The sequence below is a fragment of the Thermobia domestica genome, chromosome 6, assembly GCF_964235325.1.
Source record: "Thermobia domestica chromosome 6, izTheDome1.hap1.1, whole genome shotgun sequence".
Classification (NCBI taxonomy): Eukaryota; Metazoa; Arthropoda; class Insecta; order Zygentoma; family Lepismatidae; genus Thermobia; species Thermobia domestica.
The window spans coordinates 250,650,762-250,670,709 of record NC_137459.1 but is presented as its reverse complement, the minus strand read 5'-3'; the positions used below and the strand labels follow the sequence as shown (position 1 = coordinate 250,670,709).

Sequence of the window (19,948 nt, the reverse complement as noted above, 5' to 3'; positions counted from 1 at the left end):
CACCTTCAATAAATTTTGATGCCAAAGACTACAGTGAGTTGATAGATTGGAGAAAATGTAAGCTTTCTCTCTCCTCTCCCCAGTGCTCGAAAGCTAGACAGCAGAAACTATTTTATCACTTATACATGAAAAATCAACTCACTCATTAGTTTGTCTTCTTAAATTTTGCATGCCATACTCAGGAAGTTGAAAGTTGTGTCCAACTTGTCACAGAGTCTGCAGAAAAAGTACAAGGAAACAGAGGACAAGGAAACAGAGGACAAGGAAACAGAGATGGACTACATTAGAGAAACTTTGCTCCCAATACTCACAATGCCAAAATTTGATTTTCGAAAATCAGAATTTAAGACAATATCCTTGACTAAATCAACATAATTTAGCACACTCTAATTGATAGGAGAGTTAGGTAGAATGTGGGTGAAACTCGAATTGCAGCCACCTCCTCGTGGTGAGTTCTGGGCCATTTCATGAAAGAAAAAGAAGTTGAGAAATGGGCAAGAACTAGTAAATCATTAAGAAAATAAAATGAATAAAATCACTCACATTAACGAATTAACAAACATGACCTCACACAACTATAATAAAATACTTAGACACTATAGAAATTTAAAAGAAAAAGTAATCTGTATATTCCTTGCGTAAAGATAAATTTTGGTGTTTTTTTTTTTTTTGTAATTTCCTTTTCAAAATTTAGGCCCTTTGCTCGAACTAAAGATCCAAAGTGTGATTATTTTCGTTATTTTTCTAATGATTAGCACGGAAATACGCAACTTTTGAGCCCTATTAGAATTCGATGCTCAAAAATCTTATTTTTTCGCACAAAGGTAAATTTTGGTGTTTTTGTCATTTTTTCAGAGGCCATATGGGCCTAATACAAAATCTTCGAACATATAATAAAGTAGCCTTTTCATTGCACGGTATTATGACCTTATTCTCGTAGTCATATGTAACTCATTAATGAATGTGACTAAAGTTACTATTTCAAAACTGAATATATGTAGTGTAGTGTTAAGTATAGACCCTATATACAGGTGGTCAAATATCCTCAAGACTTACCAGTAAGCGAAAACTCATAGGTTGAAAATCGCTCTTACACACAGTTCAGAGCTTACGTAAACATATGTTTCGCTCTTCCTTACCTCCCTGTTGCATAAGGTCGTAATGTTAAAACCAACTACCAATAATTTAAGTTATTGATATGTTATTGATTTTTAAAATATACAAAATGAATTTTCAAATTACACCAATTCATTAAGTAATTAGTAGAAAGGAAATTTATTATTACACGGGAAATAAATATTAGTGAAAATAAATGTGAACAAGGGTGGATAAACAAAACCGAGCATAATATCCTTAAAGTATGTTTCTGGTATGCACAATCAGAAACACATGTCCAGTCCTGGCCATATTTTCTCTTTTATAAATAACGTTGGAATTGCTTAGCCATAATAACTGTATGTAGTTTCCAGTAACTTGCAGAGAGTTGTATCTCCCTACGCTAAACAAATTGCACTTGTGTTGGTCCCTTCATTCTGAAGTTAGCAACAAATTAATATACGTCATAAAGAGAAGGTATGCAGTCTGAAACTCAAGAGTGCCAAATGGATACCAAGAGAAATAGCTATCTAACTTCTCAAAAGTAATTATGAAATTAAATACATAACTATTATTTAAAATATTAGATTTAGCAGCCAGTAGTTACGATATTTGCACGAATAGGAACTAATGTTAAGCAAAACTGAATGATGATAAAAAAATGAAGTTTCTAGTTCTATGTCCCATGATTATGTCCTCTATGTCAAAGGAAATCAATAATACATCAGAGTAAATGATTGTGAAAGAATTAGGGAAGTGAGAATGTGGTAGGAAATGGAAGATCCACTAGAAAATCCTCAGACACGATGCTGTCTACGACAAACTCGCATGTCTGAAGATCTAGGGGGAAGGGTGCTCTACTACTGAGCTATTATGTCTTCCGTAATAAAATAAGTGGTGCAGTTATAAAATGGAAAGAAACCGGCGCAAAACACGCGTAGCATATTTTTTTTTTTAACAGAGTGGTAACATCTCGATTTCTGTTTTGTTACGGCACAGACTTCTTTATTGACAGGCCGCGGTACTCTATCGTACGTGCTGGCAACACTGCGTCATATTCTCATTAATAACTAGTCTCTATTCTTGAACATATCTGGAAAGTAAATATTTTTAAGTCTTTGAAATATGTTTCTTGTTCCTGTTTGAAGAATTACATCGAATTATATTATTTTTAGTTATTTTCCACCTTTATTATCACACTGTCTCCCAAGTTCTGCGATACACATACTGAAACTCGCAGTATACCGGTTGTGAAACACTAATTATCATCATCATCGCCTTCTTTAGCCCCGAAACATAATCAACAGACGTGCAAAATAATATATTAAAAGCGATAGTAATCGAGACAGGCAGGCACACTACATTATTTTGATTCTTTGATTTTTTTTTCATCTGGAAATGTGTAAGAAATGACTTGCTAGAATAAGTGTGGGGAAACCTATTTGTGTGTCTATCCTGTTATAAAGAAGAAAATACCAACATGTGACTTATGTATGTCGACAATAATTTTGGAATTGAGGAAGGCCTAAATTTACCTGTGTAACCTTCAACGCTTGGAACGTGTAATCATTTCGCAGTTAAGTGCTTATAACGCTGACAAAAAAGTCATCATTCTTCAGTTATTTACAACAATCTATCAAATTATACTTTACACAGTACACAAATTGAACATTTTGGAGAAGCTAATTATATGTTTTTTAATACCTTACCAAGCGTTCATTTGCAATTCTCCCATTTGGAATTCCAATGTAGGAAGAAAAAGAAGTTACACGTATGAAGAGAAAAAGAAAAATATAAATAAACAATGAAAAAAGAACACAGCTATCTTCATAATAGGTTTATCACAATAACGTAAGACGTCCGTAAGTCAAAATAACCTGTCCTGGGTGGATAATGGATGCATAATCAAGTTAAAAAGTAGGTTTTCTCTTCTAAAAGAAAGCAAATGCTCAAACTTTCTGGAGAATGGACCCAGACCAAATTTCCTCTGGATCTGGTACAGCGAAACTCCATTCATCCGGATTAATGAGTTCTGGACGTAATCTGGATATGCAGAAATTTGAATAATTGGGGAAAGGTAATCCATCATTAATGAATGCTTATGTTGTGGGGAATGAAAGAAAAAATCCTCTGAAATCGCTTTTCTTTAATTTAAAAAAGAAATCTATTTTACTATAAACAATTTTAAAAGATACAGAAAAATAATCAATTAAATCTAAATGTTAGCGTTAATTAAAGTGGAATTTCAAGGAAATTATATTTTTACGAATGAATGCATACAGTTTGCATTTCTATAAGTTCCTATTCCATTTTAAATGTGTTTATTTTTTCTCTGATGTCCATCCGAATATTTGGCGTTCCGGAAGATTGGGGTTCTAATAATTGAAGTTACACTGTATTTTGCAGATAACTTGATCAAGAATCTCCACGGTCGGAACGTTAGTAGTTATTCAGTAACTAACTTGTAAGTAATATTTCCCACTTCTCCACTAATCCTAACTTAAACCTTTTCTAGCACTCATATGTGCTATATATGTATGTTTGTAGCGATACGAACGTGTGTACTGGGTTATTATGTATAGATGCCAATATACTTTTTTTTTTTCTCAAGAATTTACTTCCAGGACAGGAGATTGTGGTTCAATGATAGGTTACCGCCTCTAGTGCAAGAGATCCCTAGTTCGAGTCTAGATATGTGAGTTTGTGGTAGACAACATCATGTCTCAGGGTTTTTTGAAGTTCTTCCTGATCCTTCCACGTTTTCATTTCACTCACTTTCATTAATCATCCGTGTCCGTTAGCCTACAGAGTACGTTAGACGCTATGTTAGAAATTTCATTTCAACTTCCGGAATGGTTCCTAACATCAAGATAAATGACTTAAGGAACCTGCATTCGAAAATGATTAGTTCTTAAGATATAAAGTGGTTAGGGTAAACACCTTACCGGCATTCTGTTATTTTTTAGAATATTTATTGACATATAAATAACACAACAGGCACAGGCCTAATTACAGTGTTACATAGTATATACATTATGCAGATTACATAGATTAATGGAACTATTGGTAATAATTACATTCAGCTCACAGGATTAATAGACTTTCTAAAACTATTTACGTCCGCTGCCAGTATTTCAAGGTTGAAATTTTCTTTAACTAACTTGTTGTAGGTTGCACTAACTCTCTATATAGGAGATTTGCTTAAGACGTTTTTTTTTTTTTTTTTGCTGTCGCACACAAAAAAATGTATTTTTCGAATCAGTGCGCAATGTAGTGGATGTTACTTGGATACATATTTGTTCGTTAAAATTAGGACGGTCTGTTTTACCATGAATGAGTTTGTCTAAAAAATAATAAATCAATATTTCTTCTCTTGAGTTCTAAAGTTTCAAATTTAAAATTTTCAACAAGGTTAATGTAGCTTTCAAATTTCTGGTAGAATTTTGTTTTCTTAGGTGTAAGAAGCTTTAAAAACTTATTTTGAGTACGCTCAATCAAATATAAGTATTTCTGTATATTAGGGTTCCATCTAGTACTACAATATTCTAATTTCGACCTGACGTATGCATAATACAGCACAACTAAAGTTTAGTCATTTTGGAAATCTTTACTGACTCGATAAATATATTCAAACACTCTGGATATGTTTGGATAAATAGATCCAAACGGAGTTATGCTGCGAACATACTGATATTTTTAGTTCGGTACCATTTTCACGTAATTGTATCGAGGTGAGTGATGCGTCGTTTATGTATTGTATTACGCAAAATCAATTTCATTCATGTTTCTTATTCACAGTTTGTAGAAGAGAATTGAAATATAAACAAAATCTAAAAATGGCAGTTTCATAAACACTCGTCTTGAACTCTTGTATAATCTTTCCCCTTGTGTTTTCGACAATCAACAGTTTCTTGACATGCCTAACTTAAACATCTGGGGCAATCCAAATGAAATCAACCAATGATGGTTGCTGACAAATTTGAGTTTTTTTAATATTTTTTTTTACCTGTTTGTACCACACTCAGGAAGTTGAAAACGGGTATTCATTTATTCCTTAGAAGCGCAGGTTTGTTTGTAGCTGCCATTTTGCATAGGCGCCTGAGCGTATTTTGCACTTTTCAAAGGATTCCGTTAAACGCTGTAACTTTTTAGATTTTAAAGATAATGAGTTCAAACTAAAACCATATGAAAGCTAATGGAATGGACAATATTCTGTATTCTGTGCACATTGAGACGTACTTCAGTACGTCGAAAGAAAAAGCTCTGAACATTGAGGTTGGAAACCTAGAAATAGCAATTTAGAGTGTACATTTTAAAACGAAATAAATGACTCACCTTCAATTCTTTGTCTACATAGAGACTAGATAATATACAACGTCTCAAACAAATTTCAGATCTGAGAACCATATACTTCATTTTTTGGAAATTTTTAAACATTACGAATTTTCGAAACTCGTGTATTTTCACCATAAAATGTCTCAAGGACAAAAGTGAAAACTCTCAAATTTGCACAAAATAGACAATAGATATTCAGTAACGACTGGGTAAAATTGTGTTACTGAAGACCTCGGATGACTGGGAGGGGTGACATATAAAATTATCGAAAACGACTGACATTAGCGTGAAATTCATAATTTTCTGGGTCGCTAAGATGAATAGCAACTCTTTTGATGCCATTTAAGTCCAAGTTCAGCCCCCATTAGCACCCCTGGCATGGAAATGATGATATGTAAAAGTAATCGAAGATGACTGGTATTAGTGTCGAATTCATAGTTTTAGAGGTTCCTAAGTTGATTGATGACAGTTCGAATGCCAAAGCTTTGTTCCCAATCACAGTAAGACTCTTAGCATTCCTAGAAGGACATGGGAAATAGGGAATGTGTGAAAGTAATAAATAATGACTTCTATTAAAAGTAAATCCATAGTTCTACCAATTATGTTTAAGTCTATGTTTAGCCTCCATTATCACTCCTAGGTAGAAGGAAGGAGATAAAATGTGAAAATAATCTATAATGACTGATATTAGTGCCGAATCATAGTTTCTGGTGTCGCTGAGATGAATTGTCATATTAATCCCCCAATAGCATTTAAGTTCAAGTTCAACCTCCATCGGCCAGAGGTAGAGAATATCTCAAATGATCTAAATTAGTGTCGAATCCATAGTTTTCGTAAGCTGTAAGTGACCTTCTAGATGGCATTTAAGCTCAGTTTTAAGCAGGAAAATATTGTAAATTTACAGCGTAACACCGAAGGCGATGCTCGTATATCTATCTATCTACCGCAACTCTGCATGGTTAAAATACTTTCTTAAATCTGATAAACTGTTTCTTATTTGTGCACCGAGACTTCTTGTTTGAAATAAGAGTTTGAAATTATCATTAATGAGAAATGAAGAAAAGTACTTGAGGTTCTATAAAGCGGAATTGCAAAATCTCATTTCTAAGAAAATATTGTCTCAGTGCACAGATAAGAAACGGTTTCTCAAATTTAACAAATTATTTTTTACAATGTGGAACATCTGGAGCAATTTCAGCTAATCTTGATGGAGATATGACTTACAATTTGACAAAAAAGAAGTAAGACGCCTCAAGGGATGGGAGTTGGAAGGGGCACATGTAAAACAATCCAAAATGAAGATGTTGGTGATTAATGTGCAATACATAGCTTTCGAGGCCGCTGAAATGAACAGTGACGCTTCTAATGCGTTTAAATCCAAGTTCAGCTTCATGTTCAGAGGATAAGGGGAGAAAGGATGAAAAATATAATGTCAAAAATGACTGAAATTAGTGCCGAATTCATACTTTTCGGAATTGGGAAAAGAGCTGATTCATTTGAAATGACTTTTGGAACATAGTACCGAACTCAAGGTATGATTTTTAATCATATCGATTTGATTAAAAAACGTATTCTGTGAGGGAGGGGTCAGATGTTTCAAAATTTATCCCAAAAGTAGAGCATCTCTTGTATTTGATCATTACACTTTCATTAAAATAGTATCCTAAGGTGGAAGGGGATTCAAATATTCCATAAACTTGTTCTTCCCGTGCGAAGAACGGGAATTTCAGCTAGTATATCTGCGTTGACAGCACTTTTGTTATTATGTAAATGCCATGTAAACTATTAACACAGAAACCCTTCAGAAATTTCAAACAGAGGTAGAGAAAATTAAATGTTAATAAAAGAAAAACTTAGTTCCGTTATGTATTTTTCATGGTGTATTTGTCTTTTTCTTGTTTTAGTAGTGGCTAATGAGTTCTGCTCAGGATATACAGACAGTGCTGGCCGATGGAATAATGGTTTTTATTGTCCGCGAAGCGAAGCAACACATGCACAACATTGTTGTGGCACAGATACATACAAATATTGTTGTACGTCAAATGAGCAGGTGTCTGAAGATGAGTTTTCAAGGTAAGTAAACATTTGAGTAATTTTTTAAGTTACGAAATCAAAGCGGTAATTCGGTTTCGTTTACCTATGCTCAACAAATCCATGTGCTGTAAAATCTAGTAGTTACAATATTGAAAATGTATGAACTATCCCTCAATGATTTCGAATGATTCACAATTTATGCCAACAAATTGCAATGCGTTGAGGGATTACCTAACGAATTTCCGAGTTTTGGGAGATACTTAACTCTACGACCAGGAGCTTCCCAAGTGAGTCTACAATTTCTTAAAAATATTTTTAAAAGGGTTAATAGTGTTTCACATTTTAGTTGTAATTTATTCATAACTGTGGAAGATTCTGAGAGTAACAACGATTTAATAACTCGGCTATTTTTGACAACCATATTTGAAGGGTAAGGGAAAAAAACAAGGAATGTCACAAAACTGTATTTTCGAAAATAAAAAACGACGTTTTAAGATTGAAAACTGCGTATAAAATGAATAGGATTAGTCAAATATTTTGCCCTTTCCTTGGACATTTCTACATCTACGTATATACATGGCATCAGTGGCGTATTTAGGAAGGGGGGGCTTCCGGACTTAAGCCCCCCCGAAATCTTACTTATAGTCAAGTATATGAAATATCTTGCAGAATTTTCACATTTTCAGGTAAAGCCCCCCCGAAAGTTAGCAAAGCCCCTCCCGAAACAAAATCGTAAATACGCCACTGTATGGCATATACAGTCAAATAGTACCAAGAGTCATCAACAGGTAGGCAAAGCACCCGTTAAAGCACATACATAGACATTCCTTGTTATTTCCCCTTACGCTTCAATTGGGATATAATGTGTGTGGATAACTTATATATTGCTTCCAATATATTAAGTAAAGACTATTTAGATACTAAGTATAGTATAGTAGTTTTCCTTAAATGTTTATATGATTTAATTAAAGTAAGGGTATGGACTCCTGAAGTCATCTTTGTATTACCACGGCTCAATGGAACATGATCTTTTCTGAAGTGCAAGTGAGTTGAAACCCATATGTTACTATCATAACTTACGTTAGACCAATATTATAAAACAACCATTTGCTCCTATTTCATTATTTCAGAAAAATGTTTTAATCAATATGGTCATCTACGATAGTTTAAGACGAAAAAAGCAATATTCATCCTTAAAACAATTGTTTAATAATTTGGTACGTTTCGAGCTCATCCATGGAGTTTTTTTTTTCGACCTTTCAGCACAAACTTATAATAACTAGACAGGCAAAACAAGACAATAATTTAAAAGTATAGGAATATGTGAGCGACATTAAACGCGCAAAACAAAAACTGGTCTCATATGTAACTAAACATTTAAGTGAGTCCAAACACTAAATATCAGAATCGAAATTGAAGTATAAATTCAGGAACTTAATCAACAATTTAGTTGCTAAGACCATTTTCATTGTGAAAAAGGAACTTATCCTAAACCGTGATGCTGGTGGCATTTCTAAGAAACTTGTTCCAATTATTTAAAAAAAATGTCACAAATTCTCCAAATTAAATTTACAATAATAAATTTGAAAATGTGGTTGTTCACAATTTAATAGTAGAATAATATGTATTATGTATTCCAAATTGGGTGAAATATGAAAACTTTACCCAACCTGCCCTATTTCACCTGCTCTATTTCACAGTAGTAGTCTATCATGTGTATTCTGCGGATGATAGTTGCTGTCTAAGTTTTTCATGTAACTACTGGATCAATCAGAGGTTTCATTGTAATAGCGAATAATGGCGAACTTCTTTAACGGTGCTTTATTTTGTGTGTTAAATACGTATAAGCTACGAATAATTTCTGCCTTTATTGATTTGATTTTTGGTTTAGCATACCTTTCAGCAGCAAAGCTGTATGATACGTGAACCTACAGTTTATCGGGAAATCCGAATCACATGAGCTCCCACCGGGAATGGAACCCGGATCTCCAACGTCAAACGCGCGTTCTCTAACGTCTTAGCTACGGGGGAGCTCTGCCCATTATGAAAAGTTTACTACAGCAGGTAAGAGAAGATTGTCCTGTTTCACAATAATACATCTGTTTTCGCCGGGTCAAAGAAAAAAATCTGTTCGTATTATGAAGGTATCATTTACCAAGATGTGTCCGTTAAGGAAGGTTACACTATATGGATTACAGAAGCAAAGCCGCAAGTTTAGTAAAGATGATTGTCACAAAATCTAGTTTCTCAGTAGAAAAGAGAAAAACTAGATCAAGGTGACAACTTCTTAGTGGACACCAGCTATTTTTACAACAGCAAAAACTCTGAAACGAGTAGGCTTACCGCCGTGAGAGCTAAATATACTGATAACCCACCAGCACTTAGTAATATTGTATAAGAAAGTAAAAAAAAACGCTAAAAATAGACACCTCCTTTTAGTGAATTTGGAAAACAAATGTTGAGTGATCGGTCACTCTTGCTAGTGTTACTACTACCTTACTAAAATTGTAAGTCCTGAAATAGTGGGTAGTTTGGGGTGAACCGGTTCTAACATGGCATTCGCCTTGCAATATTTAACTGCCACGTCCATATATTTGTTTACAACTAATATTTTACGATTGTTTAGTCTACATTTTGGTACCCTTTTTCTATTATGATTATTATTCGTATTAGTTTAGTATTTTATTTTAAAAAAAATATATTTGTATGCGTTTGTCTCCTTATCTTCAACGCAATTTGGAATATTTTTCTTCTAAACACACAAAGCTTGATCATGCCTTTCAGATGGTCGTATTTTGAGCGAGCAGTTTTAAAGAACATGTTTTAAACCCAATATATCTTTCAACATCAGTTTCTATAAAGCCCCCAAATTGACTTATATTCCTCAATCTCTCTCTTTCCTACTCATTTCACTTTCAAATTTTTACTTTTTGTGCTCATCTTAAAGTCTTTTCTTTTTTTCTTTTTAGTCTTCACACTGTGCTTCAAAGCTCTTTTGCATAATTTCTCGAAGAAGATACTGATCTTGTATGCGCAGTGCTTCTTGCGAGCGGAAGAAAAATTAATCTCCACTCTCTTAGGCAATTCAGTTACATTATTGTTTAGTTTATCTATTTTAGTGGTCTCTTTTTAAATCTAGCTGCTTTTATCTAACGTATACTTTACATTCCATCTTTATAAATTGGTCTTAACACATAAATAAATGGTTCCGTTAATATACTGATTTATCAATGGAACGACGTTTTTCATAATAAAAATCTAATAAAAATGTTCTTTGCTCAAATTATTTACATAATTTACAGAACCAACATTGGATGTGACCATCAGCAAGAGTAAATAGAAATTATACGAGTAATGGCATGACATCCATTTTCGGAGTGCCTAGGAAATGTTTGGGACATCTTAATTATCCAATCGTCTATTTAAGCGTTGTTCATTGGACATTCCATTCTCTATTTGAGAATGGGTTGACATTATGTTTATAGCTCCTCTTACTTTGGCCTGTATGAAGGCGCTGAAAGTAGCAATTTTGAAAGAAGTTTTAAGAGAAAATTGTCTGCCTCTGCACTGTAAAGTTTCGCACTGAGATTACAACAGGTCATTCATAAGCATACTGCCATACAGTCCTATAGTCAGTAACAAACTTCAGAAAGTGCAATACAAAATTCAGAGAAGACCCACATATACTTTACACTACTAATTAACTTCATAGTTTAAAGAGGCTTCATCGCCGCAGAATCAAAACTTCTCAACTGGATTATATGGATGAGTCAAGCAGTTTCGACTACTTCCGTAACATGTGAAACTTGGTTGATATTAAAATTAACAATGATCTATTGTAATTATTGTACTATACATAATTGTTATTTTAATGACAATGTTTTTCTTTTCTTGTGTTACTCTGGCGTGTGATTGAACAACAGTGTCATAGAAGCATGTTTAGCACTGATACGTTATAATTCAACTGAAAAGAAAAATATTGTAATGGTGCAAAATGCAAACAAGTTGGTCTAAGCTCCTTGCTTAGCTACTTCTAGTTAGATGAGCACAATTTCTTTGATTCAAACAGACATATTTGGTTAATACAGTATCAATATTTGGACAAGTGTTCGGAAGTCAAACATAACATTTCATTATCGGTACCATGAATATCCAAAACTTCTATCATTTTGCGATAAAAAAAATAGATTGCACAATGTCTTTTTCAATATGTAATCGTATAAAAATATCGATAAATTAATTTTGCTGCAGCTCACACAGGATGCTATAAAATAGTACCATATTAAAAAATATATATATACATTTAAAGTATGTTCTTTCACAGAACAATCGTCTGATGATACAGTAAATCTCTTTTTAATCTGTTCCAATCGATTCCGTCCTTAATCAGCATCTACTTAAGTCATATCCAAACTTCCATCAAGTGTATTTTGTTTTCAAAAATACGAGAAATAATTAAGTCCGCAGATCCAGTTAATTTGTTCTTAAAGTTTTTCACCACGCTTCCAATTTTCTATCTTTCTTTTTATTAATGAGCTTGGTTTACCAAGATTTTTTATTTACATACTAGTAAAATGTTTGTTTTTCTCTCGAGAAGAATAAAGTTTACGGAAAATATTTGAAACCTATATACAACAATTTTCTGGTTTCAAATACCTGTCAATGCAAGTTTAATTTCGCTAAAATTGTGCTCACAAGCGCTCCTGAGTAACTTTTCACTATGTCGAGACCGAATGAATTCGTTTTCTGGTATCCGTAAATTGTAGATTCACTCCAATCCATAGAAACCAATAGACTAGGTAAATTTATAGTGAATTTCCGTAATCTTGAAACATACTTTTATAATCGCCTATTTTGTCAAAATTATGTTTCAAAATCGATTTCTTACACCAGAAATCGGAAGATTTTTTTTTTCCGTTTCGTGGAAATTCTTGCTCGAAATTAATATTCCTGAAATTGAAACTTCCAAAAATCAATCTTAAGATCTCTCCCAGTGTTGAAAATTAGCCAAGTTGTCTTTTGCTATGATATATTTATATTGCGTATGTCAAAATATATAGTATATACATTTCATGACTGTATGTTGAAAGTTTCAAAAAAGCATAATAATAATAATATAAAACTTTAAGTAAACTTATGTAAATTTCCAAGCTCCATGCTATATCTTAGACAATTTCAACTTCTAGACTAAAAATAGGTTTATCCCTCTTTTCCGTCTTCTTACACTGAGAAAAGTAAGAAAAAAAGCCGTTATCCGGTTCTTATGTTTATTACAAAAATCTGTAAGGAGCATACATAATCCATACCCAGCAAAGATGAGCTGTTAAAACAACACAAAATGACTAAAACTTCAGGATGTTACTTCTGTGTTAATTTATCAACAAGGACATCACCTTCTGAGCATATCAGAAATAACAAGTAATTGCCAGTAGAAATTTTAATTGGATTTTATAGTTAGTTATGAGCAAATCTTTACGCAGTATATTTGGCATTTGTGCCAACTAACGAGTAACGTACTATGTTATATGTAATCGGTTACGAAAACAATTTTTTAAGCCTATGAATTTTGTCAACAGCTAGATGAGTAGCTGTTCTGCCATCTGTTGTAATTATGTTGTAAGGGACCAGGCGAGAAGGCGCAAAGTATGGCAGTCACCCGATCATTGCCTAACGTTAGTAAGGTTCCTGGAACGACGTGATCTACATTTGTTCGCCTGTATGTATGTATGCGCACGCTACAAGGCGCAATTTTCGGCCTTTTAACATGAAATTTTGATGATAGAGCCACGAGATGTCCGGAATTTGCTGTATAGATTTTGACTACGATCCGACGTAAAATTTCAAAATTAGTGGTTCGGTTCAAACTTCAAACAATAAGCTATGTCTTAAATAACCTTGCTACTGATGCGAAACTGTAATCAATCAAACTAAACAAACTAACTTTATGCGTTTCGAACAAACTTGAGTTGAAGGATAAATTTGGCTCCAATTTAGTTTTCATAAAATATGGCGTTCATAGCACATAGTATCTTTGTATTCAAGAGTATGAAATAAATAAAGCACAAACCACGTGAAAGGGTATGGGCTAGAGTTTCATAGGACAACCGCTAGAAAAAGGCGTTGAGAACAGGGGGGGTAATTTCCCCCTCCATGCTCATAAATTTAAGATATTAATATTATATTGTGTACGCTGCAGTGTGAGAATGATTAACAAGTCAAGCTCCGAATGTAACTACCTTAAATGTCAATAATGTATAACTACCTTAAATAAATGCAGGGTGTCATAAAGAATATACCGACGAGGACCGTCATATCTTCTCAACCACGAATCAGAAATGGAAGAAACAAAAACTACGTGACAAGGTGCAATCTAGTGTCTTTTATGATTGCCACTAGAGAGGGGAGTCCATTTAGAGTTCAACCGCGCCTACCCTGAATTTCAGACTTTGGGGGGCAGTAATGGGGGCAGAAAGTCTTAACAAATAAATTATTACACGATTTTGAAATATATGTTTAAAATCATGTTTTAAACTATTCAAAACGTTTAAAACATATTTTTTCGCGTGTGTTTTATATTTTGATCATCTTTTTCATGTTTTAAACGCATGTTTTGTTCTGTTTTTTTTTAAAAAAAACTTTTTTTCAAGTCTGGTTTAAGGTCACATGGACAGTGCTAAAGCAAATGGTCAAACAAATCCCAGCATGAATTGTTTGATTGTTATCAAATACAAGACCACAATTCTCGGACATTAGAGAACACCTGTTCCATTTAGTCATATATCACAGTTTTGATATGGAAACTAGTCTTTACTTTGTCACAAACAAGTTCCTTATCGTTGAAGAGGGAAACATTTTTTAACAGATGTAGAAGGAAAATTAAGAAATAAAGCTAAAATAGCTAGTTGCACTGGAATTGCAAACTGATATAGTGAGATTAAAGCTGGATCTTGAATTCTATAAAAAAGGATTACCATCTTTCCTATGCAGGTGCATTTGCTTTATCTTTCTCTAATATAATACAGATTATTATTTAAAGAAAAAACACACAATGAGATTGTATTTATAGTGTTTAGGCCTTTCTGAGTGCGAGTACTATTTCCCTCCCCTTCACTGTTCGTGATGGGATATCATGCTTAAAATCGTGGCTTTTAATTTGTTCTTTCTGGAAAAGGGGGCGGCATATAATGCTATTGCACGGGGCGGCAAATTGCCTAGGGCTGTCCCTGCTTACACATGAAATAAGGAAGCTGATATCTCCAAAATATAATAGTTGTTACTTTATTGCTTACACACATAGTGGGAGTTACTCAGTACGTCTTCAAAAAATTCTGAGTACAACAACGCAACGCGAAGAAAACAAATCATTTTAACTGCTTGGTCGATATTGCAAATTTTGCGTTTGTTGGTGCACAGTGTAATGTGCTCGAGTGCGCCTGAGTGTCTTGAAAGACTTTTTTTTATGGTTATACTGAAAGAGAAAATTACTTTTGATTATTTAAAAAAAAATAATAATAATCTGTCTACTGATAACATTTTAATGGAAGAAACAAACAATCCGAGTACTTACTAAACGGGACACAATACAAGACGCTTTTGTATTGACTGTCGTAAGATTCGAGCTGTTTGATAGCAGACTGGGAAGTAGCTGTTAGCCATGAATCATATAAACTGGATTCTAGACGATACGGAATGAATCCGAGATAAACTGAGAAGAGACACAAGAATATGTTTGTTCTGTGAATCATGAATAAAATATTTCAAGCGGTTAATAGTTTTAAAAAGTGTTTGTCATTCAAAAACTTGTTTCAAGCACAAAAAGAAAAAGAAAAACTGGTTTTAAAATGTTTCTTACTTATTTTTGTTGCTTTTAGCGTTACAATATTTGCAACACTGATTAAAATTCAAACAAGAGCCATGAACTTCTTATTTTTATATTTGGATTCATCAGCACTAATATACTCAACTTAGGTACCTAATAAGAATTTACAATGTGCTCAGTAAAGTACGTGGTTTTGTATAAATCGTTTGCTTTTTTAGCTGTCATTTGAAGCCCTATTGAGAAAGCTTCTTCAATTGTAGGCGACAATTTCTTCTGGAGTAGCAAGTACGTCGAACGGTGTCATTCACCCTCTCTGGGTTCAATCCTCACCGTCCTTGGTGTTGTGGTTAGTCATTGCACAGTAGTAAGAGCGTGCCCAGATATTGAATAGCTCGCTCGACTTAAGTTCAATTTTGCGTGGCGGGGCGGGGCAAGACACAAGTTGAAGAGCAATAATAGTTGTAAAAACTGAAACATGATCCAGAAGCGGAAAAACAAACTTTATCTACTTCTTGATTATATATATATATATATATATATATATATATATATATATATATATATATATATATATATATATATATATATATATATATATATATAAGAACATACTTTGTTAGATGACAAGGTCGTTATACTACAAAGTACATAAAACGAGCTGGATTCATGCCAATTTTCGCACACTTCGGAATTCGTGAGTATAATCTTTTTTTAATCTGTTGTATTCCGTTACGTACGATCTGTGACCTTGGGTCATTTTGTAAGATACTGCTATAGCAAAGATTATGTTGGAGAATGAAGGTGTAATTGCTAGAACTCCGAGAATATTAGTGAGGATCAGAGCGAATTTAACATTTTTGTCGCCTTGGTTGATAACAGAAGTTTCATCTGCTCAATATGAATAGCTGTCGGAGTACAGTGAATTGAATAATGAATTTTTAAGTAGTTGACGTGGAGAGAAACAATATATAGGGTGTTTCAATACAACACCTACAACGTTTGAGAGGGGATTCCTGACACCAAGATAAAACAAAAAGTATAGATCAACCTGGGTGCACCTTTCGGAGCTATAGGCTGCCGAAAACATGAAATGTTTAGGGTCCCGGGCTCAAACCCTGCTCCCGCCAAGAGAACTTTGTGGTGGACAAACACCGTGTGCGTGGGTTTTCTCGGGGTTCTCCCGTTTTCTCCCACTTTCTTCATTCCACCATTTAATTCATCTCTCACCATCACCCTCTCCTTTAGCCTAACCAGCATAATCGTGAGACGTAAAATCAAAAATTTCATTTCATTTCATTTTCGAAAACATGAAAAAAAAATGAACTTTAAAGATCCATAGCTCAAATACTATGGGACCTACCGTAGTCGGGTCAAGGCTCTATTTAAGAACTAGTATGTACCCTATCCAAATATCCATGTTTTGAGAATCCTACGGTACTTTCGCAACATTTTTTTATAGAGGTAGTTGGTGAATAATTCAAATTATATGCCCGTAGCCAAACTCCCTCTATAAAAATTGTTGCGTGAGTGCTGCAGGATTTTGAAACATATATTTTTCGATTATTATTATTATTATTATTATTATTATTATTATTATTATTATTATTATTATTATTATTATTATTATTATTATTAAGTATTCTGCCTTTCGGCAGGTCCTGAGACTAATGAGGATTTTTATTTTCAATTTTAGATTTTGGCCTGGAAATGTTTCTTCCACATTTGTCGATCTTCAGCTTCCTCTTTTAACTCCCAATATTTTCTCCTATCTTTCAAATCATCGATCAGCTGTGTTTCTCTTCTTCCTATTCTTCGCTTCCTTTCCATCTTTCCTTCTATGGCGGTGTGAAGAAGACAATTTCTTCGTAAGATGTGTCCAATCCAATTGGCCTTTCTACGAAGGATGGTAGCTAGAAGTGTCCTCTTTTATTCTATCCGTTTTAAAACATCTTCGTTTGTTGCTCTCTCTGTCCATTTTATCTTCTCCATCTTCCTCCAACACCACATTTCGAAGCTCTCTAAATATTTCTCCTCTAACTTCCAAAATGTCCAAGTCTCTGAAACATACAGTCCAATGCTCCATATATAGCACTTGACCAACGTCTTCTTAAGTCCAATATTGAGCCTGCTAGTTAAGAGTGATCTTTTCTCGTTGAATGCTTCTTTAGCTATGGCAGTTCTTGACCTGATCTCTTTGGTACAGGAGCGTCCGTCGTCAAAATACTTCCCAGATACTTGAAATTATCGACCTCTCTAAGTTTTCTTTGTTCTACTCTGATCCGTAAGGGTGTGTTTCCACGGGATATTCTCATGACTTTCGACTTTTTGATGTTAATTTCTATTCCATACAGTTTTCCAGTGTCAACTATTTTGTCAATCATCTCCTGTAGTCCTCCTCCGGTTTTAGCTATTATAACCGTATCATCTGCATACCTGATCTTGTTAATAATGTGCCCTCCAATCTTGAAATTTCCCATTCCCATTAATGCTTGCTTCTTTAAACATTCACTGTAAATGTTGAGTTATTGGGACGACAAACTACATCCTTGTCTGACTCCTCTTCCAAACTCCACACTATTGGTTTCTCATTCATTCAAGCGCAGCTTCACTCGTTGTCCTGTGTACAGGTTTTGAATGAGTCGTCGATCTCTCCAGTTGACTCCGATTTCTTTAAGTATTTTCAGAAGTTTCGTCCAATTGACTCGGTCGAAAGCTTTTCGCCAGTCGATGAAGCACAAACACAACTCTTCCTTTACATCAAGGTTTCTTTCTGATACAATTCTCATCAATCCAATTGCATATCTGGTGCCTTTTCCTTTTCGGAATCCAAATTGATCTTCTTCTAACCTCTCATCTATCTTACTTTCCAGCCGCCTATTCAGTATGCGTGCAATGATCTTTCCAGTATGGGAAATCAGGCTAATGGTTCTGTGATTGCTGCACTTCTTTGCTTGGTTTTTCTTGGGCAATGCAATCATTGTAACATCAAGAAAATCTTTTGGCCATTCTCCACTCAGATAGATCTTGTTAATAAGTGAAGTCAGTACTTTCATTACGTTGCCTCCTAATCCCTTGAGCAAATCTTCTGGTATGTCATCTTTTCCAGTGCCCTTTCTCCTTCGCATATATTTGATTGCTTGTACTACTTCGCTTTTCAATATACTGGGTACTTAGTTCCTAGGTGAAGTCTTGACCCGACTATACAGTAGGTCCCACAGTTTGGGAGCTACATACCTTTAAAGTTCATTTTTCATGTTTTCGGCAGCCTATAACTCTGAAAGGAAGCATTTGTGCACCCAGGTTGGTCTATACTTTTCGTCTTATGTTGGTACCAGAAGTCACCTTTCAAACGTTGTCGGTGTTGTTTTGAAACACCCTGTATATACAGGGTGGACTATTCATCTTGATACACTCTTACAGCCTTTAAATTACTGGACAAAGCACCGACATTTTGTACTATGTAAAGATAGGAGGAGGGACATCATTGTCTGACATACTCTCCGATACCGTAAGGTTAACTATGTTGCCAACCGAACAGAAATTTGTATTTTTTCAACTTGCATTAAGTCAGGTTATTATACATTTCAAATATGCATGTCAAACGAAAAAACAAAATGTTACATTTATTATTCAGTGTTGCAAGCTAATGATGCTACAATGTCACGAACATCCAAATTTTAGTGCCATCCTCAGCAGTAATAACGCAAGTAAGACAAACGTGATAATGTATGTACAAGGTGGATCATTTATGTTGATATGCGCTTATAACTTTTAAATTAATGAACAAGAAACGCTGAAATTTTGTACGATGCAAATATGGGGAAAGGAACATTATTTACCATACACTATGATATTATTATCTGTGCAGCCAACCCATAAAGTTGAAATGGGGTTAACGGAGGAGGTAGGACCTACCTCCTGAGACGCTGAATAGATTGCAAGAAAAAAAGAAAGAAAGAAACTCGATATTCTTACCGTTTTTGCTCTATGGAAATCAGAGCAGCATCGTGGGTATGTGAATAGCGTACTATGGTGACTAAGCGGTAAAGGGCTTTACCTCTGGTGCATGGGATTCCCTGGTTTGATCTCCGACCAAGTAAGTTTGTAGTGGACAGCATTGTGTCCGTACGGTTTCTCGGGGTATTTTAGTTTCCTACCACATTTTCATTCCACTAATTCTTCCATTATCATTCACTTGCCTTAATCATCTGTCTCCTTTAGCCTAAAAAACATAATAATCCTGGGACACCAAGGCATAGGCTGGATTCTGCAAGACCACTTTATTGTGGGTTCGAACTCCGCTCACAACATGGAGGTTATGTGTTTTGTTTCATCATTCACTTTAGTACCACCATTCATTTCTCCTTACATTCCATACCTAAACAGCACTCCTGCAAGACCTAAACCTCAATAATAGGCATAATAATAATAATAATAATAATAATAATAATAATAATAATAATAATAATAATAATAATAATAATAATAATAATAATAATAATAATCATGAGGAGGAGGAGGAGAAGGAGAAAAGAAGAAGAAGAAAGAGGATAAGAAATATAATAAACGAAATATTACACATTTATATTCTACATATTCAGATATGACACCATTTAATAAACAACATAAGTTTAAAGACTTCTAGCTTTAAAAGTTATCTGATTA

General features: G+C 34.2%; 1 protein-coding gene across 5 annotated transcripts in view; it reads left to right on the top strand.

Moving 5' to 3' along the window:
* Positions 1-19,948, top strand: part of LOC145688474 (uncharacterized) — a 306,168-nt gene that overhangs the window by 160,533 nt on the left and 125,687 nt on the right. For all 5 annotated transcript variants that reach the window (XM_081762755.1, XM_081762757.1, XM_081762756.1 and 2 more), the window contains one exon: positions 7,335-7,503. In XM_081762755.1, coding sequence (XP_081618881.1) covers positions 7,335-7,503 — 169 coding nt within the window. The remainder of the gene's footprint in view (positions 1-7,334; positions 7,504-19,948) is intronic.